The 16,540-nt window shown below is 46.1% G+C and overlaps 1 protein-coding gene and 1 long non-coding RNA gene across 6 annotated transcripts in view; one reads left to right on the forward strand and one right to left on the reverse strand.

Moving 5' to 3' along the window:
- LOC307224451 overlaps nucleotides 1–16,540 on the reverse strand; it is a 48,269-nt gene that overhangs the window by 2,229 nt on the left and 29,500 nt on the right. The window lies entirely within an intron of this gene.
- The window catches only part of LOC307224265 (protein FAM47E-like), a 32,010-nt gene continuing 22,737 nt past the window's right edge, over nucleotides 7,268–16,540 (forward strand). For 2 of the 5 annotated variants that reach the window (XM_079990988.1, XM_079990984.1), the window contains exons 1-3: nucleotides 9,770–9,907; nucleotides 10,725–11,109; nucleotides 13,565–13,719. In XM_079990988.1, the coding sequence (XP_079847114.1) occupies nucleotides 9,888–9,907; nucleotides 10,725–11,109; nucleotides 13,565–13,719 (560 nt within the window). In that variant the 5' untranslated portion in view covers nucleotides 9,770–9,887. Of the gene's footprint in view, nucleotides 7,563–9,707; nucleotides 9,908–10,724; nucleotides 11,110–13,564; nucleotides 13,720–16,540 lie in introns of those variants that run through there. The other 3 variants (XM_079990985.1, XM_079990986.1, XM_079990987.1) reach the window with 3 other exon arrangements.

A 16,540-nucleotide genomic window follows, 5' to 3' on the forward strand; every position in this document is an offset into this window, starting at 1 on the left:
CGGGCCAGTCTTGACAGACTCTGGGGTTGTGCGCCCATCTCACTTAAGAGGCCAGGGGCCAGCGCTGTCCGGAGACACTTCCGGGTCACGTGGCCAGCGTGACATCGCTGCTCTGGCCAGAGCCAGAGCCAGAGCCAGAGCCGCACACAGAAACGCCGTTTACCTTCCCGCTGGTAAGCGGTCCCTATTTATCTACTTGCACCCGGAGGTGCTTTCGAACTGCTAGGTTGGCAGGCGCTGGGACCGAGCAGCGGGAGCGCACCCCGCCGCAGGGATTCGAACCGCCGACCTTTCGATCGGCAAGCCCTAGGCACTGAGGCTTTAACCCACAGCGCCACCTGCGTCCCTCATGTATAAAACCGTCTATCAAAAACTTCACTCTCGTGGCCTATCCCCACAACACCTACTCACTATGGGCCCTACTAAAGCAAACAGTCTAATTGGTCAACGTCTAAAAGATATTGAGGGACGCGGGTGGTGCTGTGGGTTAAACCACAGAGCCTAGGACTTGCCGATGAGAAGGTCGGCGGTTCGAATCCCCGCGATGGCGTGAGCTCCTGTTGCTCGGTTCCTGCTCCTGCCAAGCTAGCAGTTCTAAAGCACGTCAAAGTGCAAGTAGATAAATAGGTACCACTCTGGCGGGAAGGTAAACGGCGTTTTCGTGCGCTGCTCTGGTTTGCCAGAAGCGGCTTAGTCATGCTGGCCACATGACCCAGAAGCTTTACGCCGGCTTCCTCGGCCAATAAAGCGAGATGAGTGCCCCAATCCCAGAGTCGGCCACGACTGGACGTAATGGTCAGGGGTCCCTTTACATTTACCTTTTAAAAGATATCGAGCGTCAGAACAACCTGGCCACTATAAGGAAATCCTGCCCTTGGTATGTTCATTTTCCACCTCTCCATTTTGATTCTCTGGCCCCATATCTGCACAAACTTATTATCCCAAAATACAGACGTGCTTTTCCACTTGCAAGACTGGATGTTTTCTCATTTGTGGTACTTGAGGGTTGATTCCAAAAGATCCCGCCTGAGAAACGTCTTTGCCCCTGTGGAGATGGTAGCACCGAAACAGCGGCACACGTCCTTGTGTCTTGCACTCTCTACAAAGACCTGAGGAACGAGATCATCACTCCACTCATACTAACCATCCCAGGGCGCTCAACCACTGCCACAATGTCCTTTCTTTTATCAGATCAAAATGAGCAGATAACAGCAAAGATTGCTAGGTTCATGGCAGGGGCAATCAGAATAAGGGCCACTAACTGACTGCTGATTCAGGACTTTAAATTGTGCTCTTATATCAAATTTCCTTTTCTGTGTATACTGTAATGTTTTACTGTTGCTATGGGCACTGGATAATGTGAATAAAGGTTTTTTAAAAAATATTTTTTATTAATAATATAACAAATTATCATAACATATCATCTTCATCATTTTCCCCCCAATTCCCCCCCAAATAACCCTCCCCCCCAAGACTTCCTCTCTCTGATTTTTTAACATATGTTGTTCTCTGCTTATTGTAAAATTATGAAAATCCTTAAATTGTTTATCTATTATATTAACAGTCAATAAATTTGTGTATGTTTATTCAAAACCTGCCAAGGAGTCCAATTCATTTTGTGTGTTTTTTTTAAGTAGTTTGTAAAAAGTTCGCATTCTTCTTTAAAGTCACAGTTGTCCTTGTCTCGCAGTTTATATGTCAATTTCGCCAGTTCTGCTTAATCCATCAATTTCTCTTGCCACTGTTCTTTTGTCGGGGTTTCCTCATTCTTCCATCCTTGTGCTATTATGACTCTTGCCGCCGTTGCCGAATACATAAATAAATGCTTTATTTTCCTTGGCAGGTCTTACCCTACAATCCCTAACAAAAATGCCAAACGCGAATAAAGTTTTATCAGCTATCTCAGTTCACGTAGTCAGACGATCCGGGGGTCAAGAAAGCTGAGGGTCCAAGGTCACGAGAACCAAGAAGCAACAAGGAACCACAGACGTTGTTTCCAGCAACTGACTGAGGCTGGAAACCTGCTTAAGAAAGCTGGAGCTAGCCAGTTCTCCTCAGGAGCAAGAAGGCTGATCAGCAGGGGGTAGAATCACATCACCTTCTGCTCCTTCAGGCTGCTGCTCAACAGGTGAAGCTGACTCCTGGCCCATGACACTCATGGGAGAAGCTCTATGGGGAGGGGGCGAGAGGCTTGGTGACTTCCAATGGGCACTGGGAGATTTGGTGGGGGAGTTGGGGTTGGCACTCCTTTGCACCTCTGCCATGTATGGGGGGCAAAGCAAAAGATGGAGGAGGATGGCAAAAGGTCAACCGGATCAGGGCAGGGTTTGCAACCCTCCCCGTGCTTTCAAAGCAATGTTGGGATTTGGGCAACTCACCTGCCAATCAAGCGACATTGAAGTTATGTCAGTTGGTAGACCTGTGGGTTGCCCCGCCCGGCTGTCAAGCTTGGCCTATGGGGTGGGAGACAAAACGTGTTCCCCACCCCTGGTCTAATGGGCCAGTAGTGCGTGGGGTTTGGCAGGGTGTGACAAGGGATGGGGGGTTGCTTTGGGGTTGGGAGTGGCGAGTGATTTGTGCAGGGGTGGCACCCCTGAGTTTAAGAATAAAATTCAATATGGCGTATTCTTATTTGAAGTCTTAAGTACTGTCTCTGTTGTTGCTGCCTCAGGGGATCCCGAATATTCAGGCAGGGCTGGAAACTCATCGGTGCAAGCATGCCGAATCATAGAAACATTTAGTTTGGAGGGATCCTGAGGGTCATCTAGTCCGACCCCAGGAATCTCAACTAAATCACCCATGACAGATGACTAAAAAGGTAAAGGACCCCCGACAGTTAAGTCCAGTCACGAATGACTCTGAGGTTACAGCGCTCATCTCGCTTTCCTGGCCGAGAGAGCTGACATTTGTCCGCAGACAGTTTTTCCGGGTCATGTGGCCAGCATGACTAAGCCACTTCTGGTGAACCAGAGCAGCACACGGAAACACCGTTTACCTTCCCGCTGGAGCAGTACCTATTTATCTACTTGCACTTTGACGTGCTTTCAAACTGCTAGGTTGGCAGGAGCAGGGACCGAGCAACAGGAGCTCCCCCCGTCGTGGGGATTCGAACCGCCAACCTTCCAATCGGTAAGCCCAAGAGGCTCAGTGGTTTAGACCACAGCATCACCCGCGTCTCAACAGATGACTATCCAACGTCAAAAAACTCCAGGGAAGGAGAGTCCTGAGGGAGTCCAGATGTCCCAATGCTAGGAAAAGCCCACCTCACCAATGGAGCTGACATTCCCTTTCAATAGGGCACTCAAGAAGGATGAAGGCAGCATGGGATAATTTTATATGTGCATGCTGCACCTGTTCTCAGTCGTCGCCATAAATCCTGTCTGGGTAGTAATTTTGCTCAACATAATTGTTCAGCACTAGGATTTTTTGTTTAGTCGTTTAGTCGTGTCCGACTCTTCATGACCCCATGGACCAGAGAACGCCAGGCACTCCTGTCCTCCACTGCCCCCCGCAGCTTGGTCAGACTCATGCTGGTAACCTCGAAAACACTATCCAACCATCTCGTCCTCTGTCGCCCCCTTCTCCTTGTGCCCTCCATCTTTCCCAACATCAGGGTCTTCTCCAGGGAGTCTTCTCTTCTCATGAGGTAAGCTCCCCTAATAAATATTCTCAGATTAGCAGAACCAAAACGACTTATGTCTTGATTTTTTTCTTTTGAAATAAAAGGCCTTTACATTGCCATTTTTTAGCGTGTTGCTTCCCACGCCTAACTCACCCTTGCAACCGCTGCATGAAATAAGTAGACCCAGACACTAGTGTGCATTTTTCATTGGATGTATGTTCCACTAAGTTTGATGCACCTTGCTGGCAAGTGAACCGTTCCAGGCTTGCTGACTTATTTCGTGTTGCAGCCTGGGAGAGTCGCTCTTTAATATGTGGGTGAGATTGCTGGCAGCCACAAACCTACATCTGAAGGCGCCACGTAAGAGGTTTTATTCACAAACATGTATCCACATGCCATACCCATGCTCTAACTGCAGTGTGGAAAGGGTGTGTGCAAGTCTCTTCATTGTTAAAATTGCTGTTTTGATGAGGCACAGATAGAATAGATAATGAGTTCAGCATATTTGTGAAGAGACACAAATATCACAGGAGTGCCTCAGCCTCTAAACAAGAAAAGCAAACACTGATGTAAAGCTTGTAGGTTTCCCATAGGCATCTCGTCGGTCACTATGAGAACAGAATGCTGAACTAGGTAGGCCTTTGGTAGGATCCAGCATAGCTCTTATACAGGCAACACTTACGTGCACAACCACATATTTGCACAGCACCGGGAAATAATAAAATAATTTGATTCAAAGCTGGAAATGGTGAGAGAGCAAGAGAGAGCTGGAGAGTCCTCGTTGTTTGCAAGGAGATCTGCCCTGGAGCTCGAATAGGATTTGCAAGGAAGCCCCAAAGAGACCAGAGGCACAGCGGGACTTTGTTTACGCTGCTCAGCCTCCCCGCTTAACAGCTGGTGTGTGGGTAGCTCAGCAGCTGCTTCCCTGTACATCCTCCAGCCTCCTCCTGGCCCCACAGCTTCAATTCTAGTAGTGGATATTTTTGGAGACAGCATTTGTGGTATGAATTGGAGAGTGGCACAGAGGGCCTTTAAAGGGTGTTTAGAGAGTGCTCCCCACTTTATGCAATTTCACCTACGCGTGCGGGCCTGGAATACAGGGGATGCCTATATTCTTAATTTATAATATCATGCTTAAGACTAGGAGCTATGAAGTACCTAATCCAAATAATATCTCAGCCACTTTTATTAGGTAGTTTTAGACAAGCCTCTCTCTTTGTTGCCTCAGCCTCACCATCTGCCACGTGTGTCCTGTCCTTTTTAATATTATTGCTGCCAACTACTTATTTGTCTACTTACAGCATTTATACCCCATGGTTTGGACAAAAAGTGGCATACAGAAATCGGTATTTAGACAGCCCCTGCACTCAGTCTTACAGTCTAAAAAGACATGACACATGGAAAAAGGAACGGGAGGGAGGAGGAAAAAGCAAACTCAAGCATACATGCTTAAAGTTGCAGTTCTTATAACACAGTTGAGAGCAGCAATTATTTGTGGCTGGTAGTGGAACCATTTTCACAAAGGGGAACATTATTGAGAAGACAAAGGCCTGGCTCAGAGGCTGTTTTCATAGCCACTAACTGGCCTCGCTGTCTTAAGGGTAAATGAAATATACTTGGAGTCAAGAGTGGATTTCATCTCATAGTGGTGAGGAGAAATGGAAGTTCCCCCAGGTGTCTGCTTTATATAGATTATTTACACAATGGGCCCCACATGATTAGCTAATTCCAGGATTCTCTTGTAGGCCAATCAGGTTGCGGATTCACTTCCACCTGGAGCTGGATTGGGTGGCTCCTGTGGACCAATCAGACTGCTGCATTCTGGGTCCTATTGTTCTAGGACCAATCAGACTGCTGCATGCTGAATCCTATTCAACTCAGTACGTAGCAATAAAGGTAAAGGTACCCCTGACCATAAGGTCCAGTTGTGGTCGACTCTGGGGTTGCGGCACTCATCTCGCTCTACAGGTCGAGTGAGCTGGTGTTTGTCCGCAGACAGCTTCCGGGTCATGTGGCCAGCATGACCAAGCCACAGCAGCACACAGAAACACCATTTACCTTCCCACCTCACGGTACCTATTATCTACTTGCACTTTGAGGTGCTTTCAAACTGCTAGGTTGGCAGGAGCAGGGACCGAGCAACGGGAGCTCACCCCGTCACGGGGATTCGAACCGCCAACCTTCTGATCGGCAAGTCCTAGGCTCTGCGGTTTAACCCACAGCGCCACCCGTGTCCCCGTCTTATGCTAGTCCAAAGGGGGCAAATAAGACCACAGAGAAATCTTAGTCATCTTTATTCAGACGTTCCAGCTGAGTTTTGTGTGACTTAATTCTGTATGTAATAATGTATGCAATAACGCAGTCTTAATGCGTTAGATTCAAGGGTCAGCAAACCAGATGTGCAGGGGAAACTCCTTAATGATACTTTCTATAAAAACCCCTCCCTTTTCACCTGTCATTTGCATTATTTCACTGTTAACACCTACAAGCAACTTCTAGTTGCGAAACTGGCAGCTCAAGTATATCAGCCTGAGCAGCGTACAATAATACAGAGTAGAAGAACCTGTTAGCAGATGAGATATGGAATTATTTCAGCATCAGTTGAAGAGCATACATGCATAATCAGGCCTCTGTGTAGGTTACCATTCTATAGCAACACAAGAAAACTACAATCCAGAATGTGGTATTGGGTATAGTATCCATCTTTCTAAGAATATACATCAAGGTGCAAAATATGCTTGATAATATGTGGGTAATGCCTGCTAAACTCTCAGACACCACAGGGATAGTGGAACAAGATTTCCAGTTTTGTCCTGCACAACTCCTTGTCCTGTATAACACATTACAAATTGCAGACCGCATTATGCAAAGTAAGTGAAATGTCAAAAATGTGCATAACTGACAGGAGCAAGCCAGCAGTAAATCACACCAAGGAAGCTGGAGTTAACCCTTTATGAGCAAAACGGGATCTGCACAGGAGATGAGCACAGCGGCTCAGGTCTTGCCTCAGCAAAGCTCCTCCCCAGCTGCCTGAGGCTCCTTTGTCTTGTCTCTCTTTGCTCAGCCCTCTTCATTTCTCTGTGTTTTCGAGAGATGAGTAGGGAGGGGAGGAGCTGGTCACAGCAGGAGAGGCAGACTCCCTGATTTCTTCAGAAGCCTGCCTCATCTCTGTCTCCTGGTCCCCCTCCACTTCTGCCTCTGATTCTGGACTGCTCTCTGCACAGACTCTTCCTGCTCACTAAACCCTGTTGTCTCTTCAGCTTCCGACACCTCCTCCTCCCTGTCTTCCCTTTCTTTTCCCTCTGACACTCATCATCATCCCACCACCAGTCCCCTGGCTCAGAGCCTTCTTCCCCTGGGGGTTCCCTAGCTGGTGTCTCCCACCCTTCCTCAACATCCAGCCAGTCCATAGCTTAGCTGTGTGCTGTGCGAATAAGTGCTTTCTTTTGCCTGGCGTGAACCGTTCAACATTCAGCTTAGCGGAACATCTCTAAGTTCTAGTACTTTGAGGGGGGAATACCTTCTCTCTATCTCCTTCCTTCATACCGTACTTAATTTTACACATCTCTACTATGTACCCCACTTACTTGCCACAATATCTAGGGAACGTTTAGCACCAATTTTTTCAGGAGCGAATATGGGGAAGAGGGGAATTAGCTTCAACACTAGTTCAGAGAATGTAAGCCAGAGCCTTTGTGGCAGTTAGTCCGCCAACTGTTGCCACAGCTTGGCCACCACTGTCTCCCGGCAACCAGAGTCTTTCTAGCGTGAGAACGAATGAATGGTTGGCTTTGAACTGGTTGCTGGAAGTTAGAGGCTCACAGCGCTGCTTTGTTCTGCCTCGCCTGGCCGAAGGAGAAGCAGAGGCTCACAGCTGAGCCCTCATCTCATTCACAGTTGCAAGTGCCCTTGCATCCATCACCATGAACTACCCCCCAGGGTGAGCCAAGGAGCGAGTACTCCGTGGAACTGAACAAGATGTGTATCTGCAGGGATCCAAATGCTTATATTGTGATGATGAGCAGCTGGCGTGACAGTTATTTCAGAACAATTTAAGACAGCGGTTCTCAACCTGTAGGTCCCCAGATGTTGTTGGACTACAACTCCCATCATCCCTGAGCTCTGGTCTTGCTAGCTAGGGATGATGGGAGTTGTAGACCAACATCTGGGGACCTACAGGTTGAGAACCGCTGATTTAAGAGATGCTTACTTCCCGATGGTGGTCAGACATCCGTTCCACTAGTTGGGAAGTCTCTTTTCTATTTATTAATTTTATTTGTATACTGCTATATCGTAAGAACAAATCAAGGTGGTTTACAGCAAGAAAAACATAAAAGCATACAGTAAAAGCATTTCCAGACAGCAAATCTACAGCCGCCGTGCCTGTGCATCTCTTTCACCGGCTCGGGTTGGCAGCAGCCTCAGCAGCCCCCGCCTGAGCCCAAGCCCTGAAAAACCAGACATTTCCTTCAAAATGTAAAAATCTGCCCAGATGGGCATGTTGCCAGCAAACCCCCCCCAAAAAAAGAGGACATGTCCGGGTTTTCCCAGACGTATGGCAACCCTACCTTGCACACATGCACACACCCTCTAGCTATAGATAAATGTTGGGCTTAAGCCAAATGGACATGAGTAGAGGGTTACATCTTGTTATTTTGTACTGTGCAATATTCCGGAAGAGTTACGTGGTGCTAGGAACAGTGTATCATCTTTAAGCTGTTGGTTGGTCTGGTGCAAAATGTTATGACTGCAGGCCTAGCTATACCTCTCTCTCTCTCTCTCTCTCTCTCTCTCTCTCTCTCTCTGTGTGTGTGTGTGTGTGTTTGTGTAATACACAGAGAGACTCAACATTTGATTGCGTTTGATTATGCATAATATTTGATTGTGACTGGTTTGTGATTTAACATTTCTATAATGGAAGTTGCCTTACAGAGGTTCGTCACTAAAAGGCCTAAAATACTGTATTTTAAATGCTGTTGTATACCATTCCACTGTCCAAGCGTTGTGAGATCCCAGGGGTCCCAGATGCTTACCAAGGGTCTGTGTTTCCTTTTGGGAATGAGGCACAGCGGAGACTGTGGTGTCTTTATGATAAATGGTTTATTCACACATATATACAACCTGAGCCCCCGAGGGAGGGGTTCACATCATCAACACCCCAAAAAGGCCTTGTTTCTCCCAAAGCCACAGCCTTGGATTCAAACAGGAATCAAGCATTGCTCTCAAAGTTACTCTGACTCTCTTTCCAGTTTGCTGCTTTACTTCTAGGTCACACTACAGCCTCTTTCGACTCAGACACTATCCCTCTCTCTCTGAGTTGGAAGGGCGCCCCATACATTTGCCATCTCACACAGAGCCCCCTTTCCTTTCTCTTAATTGCCCATCACTCAGACGGTCATCTCAACACAGGAAGCTAGCCTGCTTTATATCTGCTGGATCGAGGGGTTAGAATAATAATAATAATAATAATAATAATAATAATAATAATAATAATTTTATTTATATCCCACCCTCCCCAGCCGAAGCCAGGCTCAGGGCGGCTAACAACAATAAAATAATACAACATCAATAGAATCAATAGAATAAAATAAAACAGAAGGATTTGGCATACAGCCAGTGCTTTTTCTGGGGGGACACAGAGGACACGTACCCCTAAAGATTTTGTGTTGCCCTGACTGATGGACAGACATGCCAGCTGTCTCCGCAGTAGCAGCGCAGACTGGAGCTCTGTCATTCTCCCTGCTGGTGCCCGGGGAGGGGAGTCTGGGGCGGCTGCGATGGAGGCGACGGCACTCCTCCTCTTGCCAGGCTAGAGCCAGCTGATGAACACTTGTCTCTCCTCACTCAAGCCAACTCTGCCATTGCCATCGCCAGGGGCCTTCCCGGCCTCTCAGCGCCACTGCCGCCGCCTTGAGTCCCTTGTCCGGGGGTTGGGGGAAGGAAGGGGGCAAGGTGGAGGGGGAGCAGCCAAAATGAGAGTACCCCTAAACATTTTTTTAAAAAGAAAACACTGCATAAAGCCTATTTCCTCCCTGACTATTTACTCACCAGAAATGTGACTTCACAAAGGAGTGTAACTGACAGCGATTATTTTGTGAGTGTTTTAGGACAGCAAGAAACATGTTTTTGAATACTTCCTGTCCCGAAGGAGTGAAAACAATTGAGCTATCTTATGTAAATACCTCTTTCCACAATGCAGCTCTGATGTCACAAAGTGGGACTCTCATATCCTTGGTTTAACCATGTCAATGAAACTCATAATCTTATGGGTACTAGAGGAACCATGTAAGTTCTGAGATTTTTATGCTTCGTCAGCAGCAAACGAGGTTCGGAGCCTGAAGAATTGTGATGCTCCTGAATCTTGTATTTCTGTATTGTTAGCATTGGTGGTCTGAACAGAAATTGCAAAAGGGGTTAACTTTTAACTGTTTCTCTTTAACGGGATTGAATTCAGTAAAGGGAAAACAACTTGTACTTCGACTTAACCAACCATGTATTTGTTAACCTGTTTCTTTTTCTTTTTTTTAGCAGGAAATGTTTAGCCTTAAAAAAAAAAAAGACCAGGATAGGTAGACCTAATATTTGTTCAGAAAAGGGTTGATGCCTTTTGTTACAAGATTACTGGCTTATCCAGTAATAAGGAAGATACTTCCTTAATGGCAGCTAATGACTAGGTAAAAACTGGATATTTCTCTGAAATGTTCTGAGTGGGGTGATTCATTAGTTTGCCAGTATATGACTGAATTCCCCCCAGAAATAAGCAACCATCTGGATGCACTCCTGTCTTCGCAGTCATCTAGTCCAATTAAATGCTATTTCTGAGCAGAACACAAAATAACTGTGGTGGAATGGCTCAGGTGAATACTGTGGAGACACCCATAGAATCAAAGAATCCTAGAATTGTACAGTTGGAACCCAATGCAATGCAATGCTGTCCACAGCCATCCCTGGATGGGCTCGAACCACCAACCTTCTGGTTATCAGCCAGACCCAATGACCCACTACGCCACTTGAGAGTCTCCAGTTGATTTCTAGCACAGTCTGGGGTATCCAGGCTGGGACTGATTTGCTTCAGGTGTTGACCATAATGCTTTGCTTTCAGGTATAAGGAGAGATTGGCTACCAAGTGCTTTCAAGAGCGCGTTGCTAACAAAGAGAAGTTTTCTGATGCCCTCAACGGCCAGCGATGGAGATTTTTGAAAAGTGGCCTGGATGACTTCAGAAATGGCTACCCTCCCCCTTCTGATAACATCATCATCCGAGGCAAAAAGGGGCCTGTACCAGTAATTCTAGAGTACAAAAAACCAGGCCCTTCACAGCTTGTGCCATATACAGACACGGGACTGAAGACCAGAAGCGACATTGTGTTCTCCAAGCTCAGTGCTTCTCAGAGGGCCAAAAAGGAGTACATTGCACAGACTGAGCAATGCCTGACCCAACATCCACTTGCCCTTTATCCTCATCTGGAAGACAGTTTGCCCCCAGAGGTAAATAATAAAAATCATCATCATCGACAAGTTTCCACCAATGTACATTCAATCACAAGGGGGAGTTTCAGGTTCCTTCACCCTTAATTCCACATTTCACATTCTCACTTTTTGACCAAAGAATAGCCAAGGAAATAGTAAAGGTAAAGGTAAAGGTACCCCTGCCCGTACGGGCCAGTCTTGACAGACTCTGGGGTTGTGCGCCCATCTCACTTAAGAGGCCAGGGGCCAGCGCTGTCCGGAGACACTTCCGGGTCACGTGGCCAGCGTGACATCGCTGCTCTGGCGAGCCAGAGCCGCACACGGAAACGCCGTTTACCTTCCCGCTGGTAAGCGGTCCCTATTTATCTACTTGCACCCGGAGGTGCTTTCGAACTGCTAGGTTGGCAGGCGCTGGGACCGAGCAGCGGGAGCGCACCCCGCCGCAGGGATTCGAACCGCCGACCTTTCGATCGGCAAGCCCTAGGCGCTGAGGCTTTACCCTACAGCGCCACCTGCGTCCTAGAGGGAGGGGCAAATACTTTAACTCTTCGCATTAAACCGCACCAAACATTTGCTTCAATCACTTACAGTGGTACCTCGGGTTACAGACGCTTCAGGTTACAGACTCTGCTAACCCAGAAATAGTGCTTCAGGTTAAGAACTTTGCTTCAGGATGAGAACAGAAATCATGCTCCGGCAGCGCTGTGGCAGCAGGAGGCCCCATTAGCTAAAGTGGTGCTTCAGGTTAAGAACAGTTTCAGGTTAAGAACGGACCTCTGGAACAAATTAAGTACTTAACCTGAGGTACCACTGTACTGGTATCAAAAAGACTGTGTGGCCTACATGGAAAAGCTTACACAGAAACTCATGGTATTTTTAAAATGGGTAGATATATTAAAAGTTGGTTTGCCTTTACAGTATATGTATCTACTGAAGGAAATAATGTACTCAGGTACTTGAAGGAATGTCTGTTTCTATACCAATGTACCCATATATTCAGGTAATTTCAGAGGCTTTCCTCCAGTTAATCCTGCCATCAGAGTAGTGGCAATCAGAGACAGAGTATTCTTGGCCGTTGCACCCTTTTTGTGGAATTCCTTCCTCCAAGAGGCCTGCCGGGCACCAACACTGTTACCTATCGAGGGCCAGGCTAATATATTTTTATTCTCCAAAGTTCTTTAGTGTATTTTAATTTACTTTTTAAACGTATCTTCTTTTTGTATTTATTTTTGTATTTTGTATTTTACCTTAGAAACACCACTGAAGAGCAAGTTAGAAATCTTTTAAGCAAACAAATTAATGGTTGGGAGAGGGCTGTAATACAAGGCTTTAGGGATGGCAGAGGCAGGGTGGGAACTGATTTAGTTTGCGTTTAAAAATGAGCCTATCTAATTGGCACATTCTGAAACAATTTGCTAAATGAAACACAGCCTTCTTCAGAAAACTGTTCAGATTTTGCAGTGCAGTTCTCCAGCTGAGTAACATGTATATAGCAGTATATTGTGTGCATAAGAAGGCATATGAACATACAAATATTTTTATTAGGGAACATTACATCCTAGTATGTGGCTAAGTGAACTCAAGCTCTGAAAAATGAGAAACTGAGAGAAATCAAAACTGACAGATTTGTGCATCCCTAGCAAGGACCAAGACTCAGCCCCAAATGATAGAATTAGATACAAATAGATGGAGAATACAATTTGGACATGCCTGAACTAATAACGAAATAATGGAACCATGGAGAGGGTGGAGGGAAATCAAGGGATTTGAGAAATCCCACATTTGGATATTACATTAATTGTATAAACAGTATGAAAAAAGTTACAGTTTTATTATTTTAAATTTTTATTTTCAATGTATATTTTTATATGATGTTTGTTTTAATTAAAACTAATAAAAATATTATAAAACAACAACAGTGCAGGAGAAACCGTGCACTTGAATGAGAATGGAGAATTGAAAAGAAAAAAAAAGACTCAACCCCAACTGTTCAAAATCATATCCCTGAAGCTGTGAGATTAAATATATACATGACATGTATACAGTGGTACCTCGCAAGACGAATGCCTCGAAAGACGAAAAACTCGCAAAACGAAAGAGTTTTTCGTTTTTTGAGCTGCTTCGCAAGACGGATTTCCCTATGGGCTTGCTTCGCAAGACGAAAACGTCTTGCAAGTTTGTTTCCTTTGTCTTGCAAGTTTGTTTCCTTTTTCTTAAAACCGTGCATTCACTTCGAGGAGCAACTCATAGCACGCGGTGTGGTAGCCTTTTTTGAGGTTTTTGAAGACTTTGGTGATTTTTGAAGCTTTTCCAAAGTCCGTGCTTCGCAAGACGAAAAAATCGCAAGACGAAAAAACTCGCGGAACAAATTAATTTCGTCTTGCGAGGCACCACTGTACGTAATTGCAAGGCCAAGTCTGGGTTTCTGCAGCCACTTTTCCGAGGCCTCACCTTCCCTTTGCTTTACCTACAGATGTTTCAGGACGTGGTGAAGCTCCTAGACCCTGAAATGCATCTGGCCAGAGGCTCACCTGACTATAGCAAAACAGAAGTGGTTCCCCCTACAGTTCAGTATCGGCTGCAGCAGTACGACAAAAAGTCAGAGTCAGGCTTCAGTCAAGTAACCCCGTGAGTACAGTGTTGCAGGAGGTGAAATGTTTAATGCGAAAGAATACCCCCCTAAGCTGATCTCCTGTAAACTCTGGGGTGACTTTGGAGCTTCTGCTCCTTTGAAATGGACTGTGGTGTGACCAGGGCCATACCTAGGGGTTGGCTAGGGTGGCCCTCATCAAGGGCACAGCCATGGGCATAGCCAGGATTTATTTTAGGAGGGGGAAGGCTTTATTTTTTATGATTTAATTGATGGGGAGGAAGCTGCCCCCCTGGCTACGCCCAGTGGGCATGGAAATCACAGCTTTCCACTCTGGTTCAAAGTGGCCAAGAGCCTGTCTGCCTGTCTGCACACTCAGACAGATGGACTAATAAAGGAGGAGGAGGAGGAGGAGGAGGAGAGGCTGAACAGAGCAGAGCGGACCCAACCCTGATGGCCATGGTTGAAATCACTGGCAGAGTCTGAAAGGTGGCAAAAAACAAACTTTGTGTTTCTGGTCCATGGTCTTTGGATGCCCTGTGTGGCGATCACACAGGGTCCCCAGATGTTTGACGGTCTATTGACTCTGTGCCACTACTGTATTTGCTTTCTTCGCTGCCACCAACCCGTTTCTCACAGGTACACACGGAGCCCAGTCAGTTGTTAACATTAACAAATAAGTTTATTTTATAGGCATGAACAAGCTTATGGTTTCAGTTAATTTTCTTGTCAGTTTCTTAATCTTAGTTCCTTAACTGTCCTATTCGTTCCTAACAACTTCAAACTGATTAACCCAGCTAACTATCTGACTCCACCTAACAATTCCTCTCTCTCTCTCACAACACAACATGACCGACTCACAGACTATTCCTCCCTCTTCCTTCTTCAACTCCCAACTCTCAACTGAACTCCACACCACACCACTCCAACTCCCACTCTAACTACTATCAGTTTCCACTGGCCAATCACGTCACACTCATTTAACCCTTTCCTTATGACCCACCTAGGAGGAAAACACCACACACTGCCAAGCACACAAGTGAGCCTAGGTACGCCTCTGGGTGTGATGAAATACAGAAGTGCATTCGCTTAGAGGTTAACCATTAGAAACAGCTTGATGTCTGTTGGGTTTTCTGCAAGTGTGCCTCAAAACATTCGATTTTGTATGATGCTTCTATGTCTCACTTTAAATAATGACGACGATGATGCAATCTCTCTTTCTTCTCATAAGGAGCGGAGGAAGGAGATATGGCTTAACGGGGCAGTCTTGTAGCTGAGGGATATGGCAGCAGTACTATCGCTTGCTCCAACCCACCCTACTTAGCCCAGGCTGCAAAACAAACTGCCGAATTCCTGGAAGCTACATATCAAGAATAGGGACAAGGGTGGCGCTGTGGGTTAAACCACAGAGCCTAGGACTTGCTGATCAGAAGGTCGGCGGTTCGAATCCCCGCGATGGGCTGAGCTCCCGTTGCTCGGTCCCAGCTCCTGCCAACCTAGCAGTTTGAAAGCACGTCAGGAGGGGCCACTAGGGGTACATCGGAAGATGGCTGACAATAACATCTCTCCGACCCACACGAGGTAATTAGGAGGCTGTGATGGGAGTAAAATAGCCTCCCTCCCCCCCCCAGGATTGTAGGGGAGGACTGCCCTTGCCTGCTGTGCCCTATACCACCTCCGAATTTGTGGGGATGGGGGCACTAGGCACAATGCCCTCCTGTGGGGTTTCGGCACTCCTGGACTCCGTCTCTGATTCGCGCCGCTAGCTGCAAGAACTTCAAAAGAAACAATTAGGATGAAGCGAATGCACATATTTCAAGGAAGGAGGGGGAGTAAAGACTGCTAACAGAAGAGATCTCTGATAAAACAAGACGAGTCGGAGGAACAAGAATAAATCATGAGAAGATACGCCAAGACTCGGTATGGCAAAGGGACTGATGGGGGAGGGGAAAAAAACTTTCCTTTCTTTCCTCTATGTGATTAAACAAGAATCCCCCCCTCACAAGTCAGAAATGTCATTTTAATGACTTAAGCTGTGGATTTAAGACTGTGTGGAGATAATTCACTAACCAAAGCATGTTTCAAGAAGACCGTGAAAATTATAAGAGCTTTGGAATGACGCAGTAAAAAATACCGTCGCCATGTTGGCAAGTTCTGTCGGAGGACTTAAGTCTGGGAGGAGGAACAGAACTGTTTTTATATTGTGGGTGATACTCCTCAGAGGGACTTAAGAGTGACAGATCTACGAGTTAATGATGGAAAGAGTGATGTTATTTATGAAAGCGATGATATATGGAAACCATCTGATATGAGGACTCGTCAAACGGAAAATTCACACAGGATTATAATTGGTGTTTGTCAGCTTAAGAGGATTATCAGAAGAGATCGTAAAGAAAAGAAGAAAAAATATACGAATAAGATGAGATGTGGAAACAGCAAGATAAGACTGGATAGAATTATGAACATTATTTGGATTGATTTGTGGATATTAACGCAGCAGCGAGAAGATCAGAATCCCCCTTCGGAACTTGAAATATGGGTCCCCTCAACAAAAATTTAAAATTTGGCTTTGTAATTCGGAATTTACATGATGTGATTTGATTTGATTTGATTGGTCGGTTAATAAAAATTACGTCGGTTAATAAAAAGCACGTCAAATTGCAAGTAGATAAATAGGTACCACTCTGGCGGGAAGGTAAATGGCGTTTCTGTGCGCTGCTCTGTTTCGCCAGAAGCGGCTCAGTCATGCTGGCCACATGACCCAGAAGCTGTACGCTGGCTCCCTCGGCCAATAAAGCAAGATGAGCGCCGCAACCCAAGAGTCGGTCACGACTGGACCTAATGGTCCCTTTACCTTTA

This window comes from Podarcis cretensis, assembly GCF_951804945.1.
Source record: "Podarcis cretensis genome assembly, chromosome: 9".
Taxonomy (NCBI): Eukaryota; Metazoa; Chordata; class Lepidosauria; order Squamata; family Lacertidae; genus Podarcis; species Podarcis cretensis.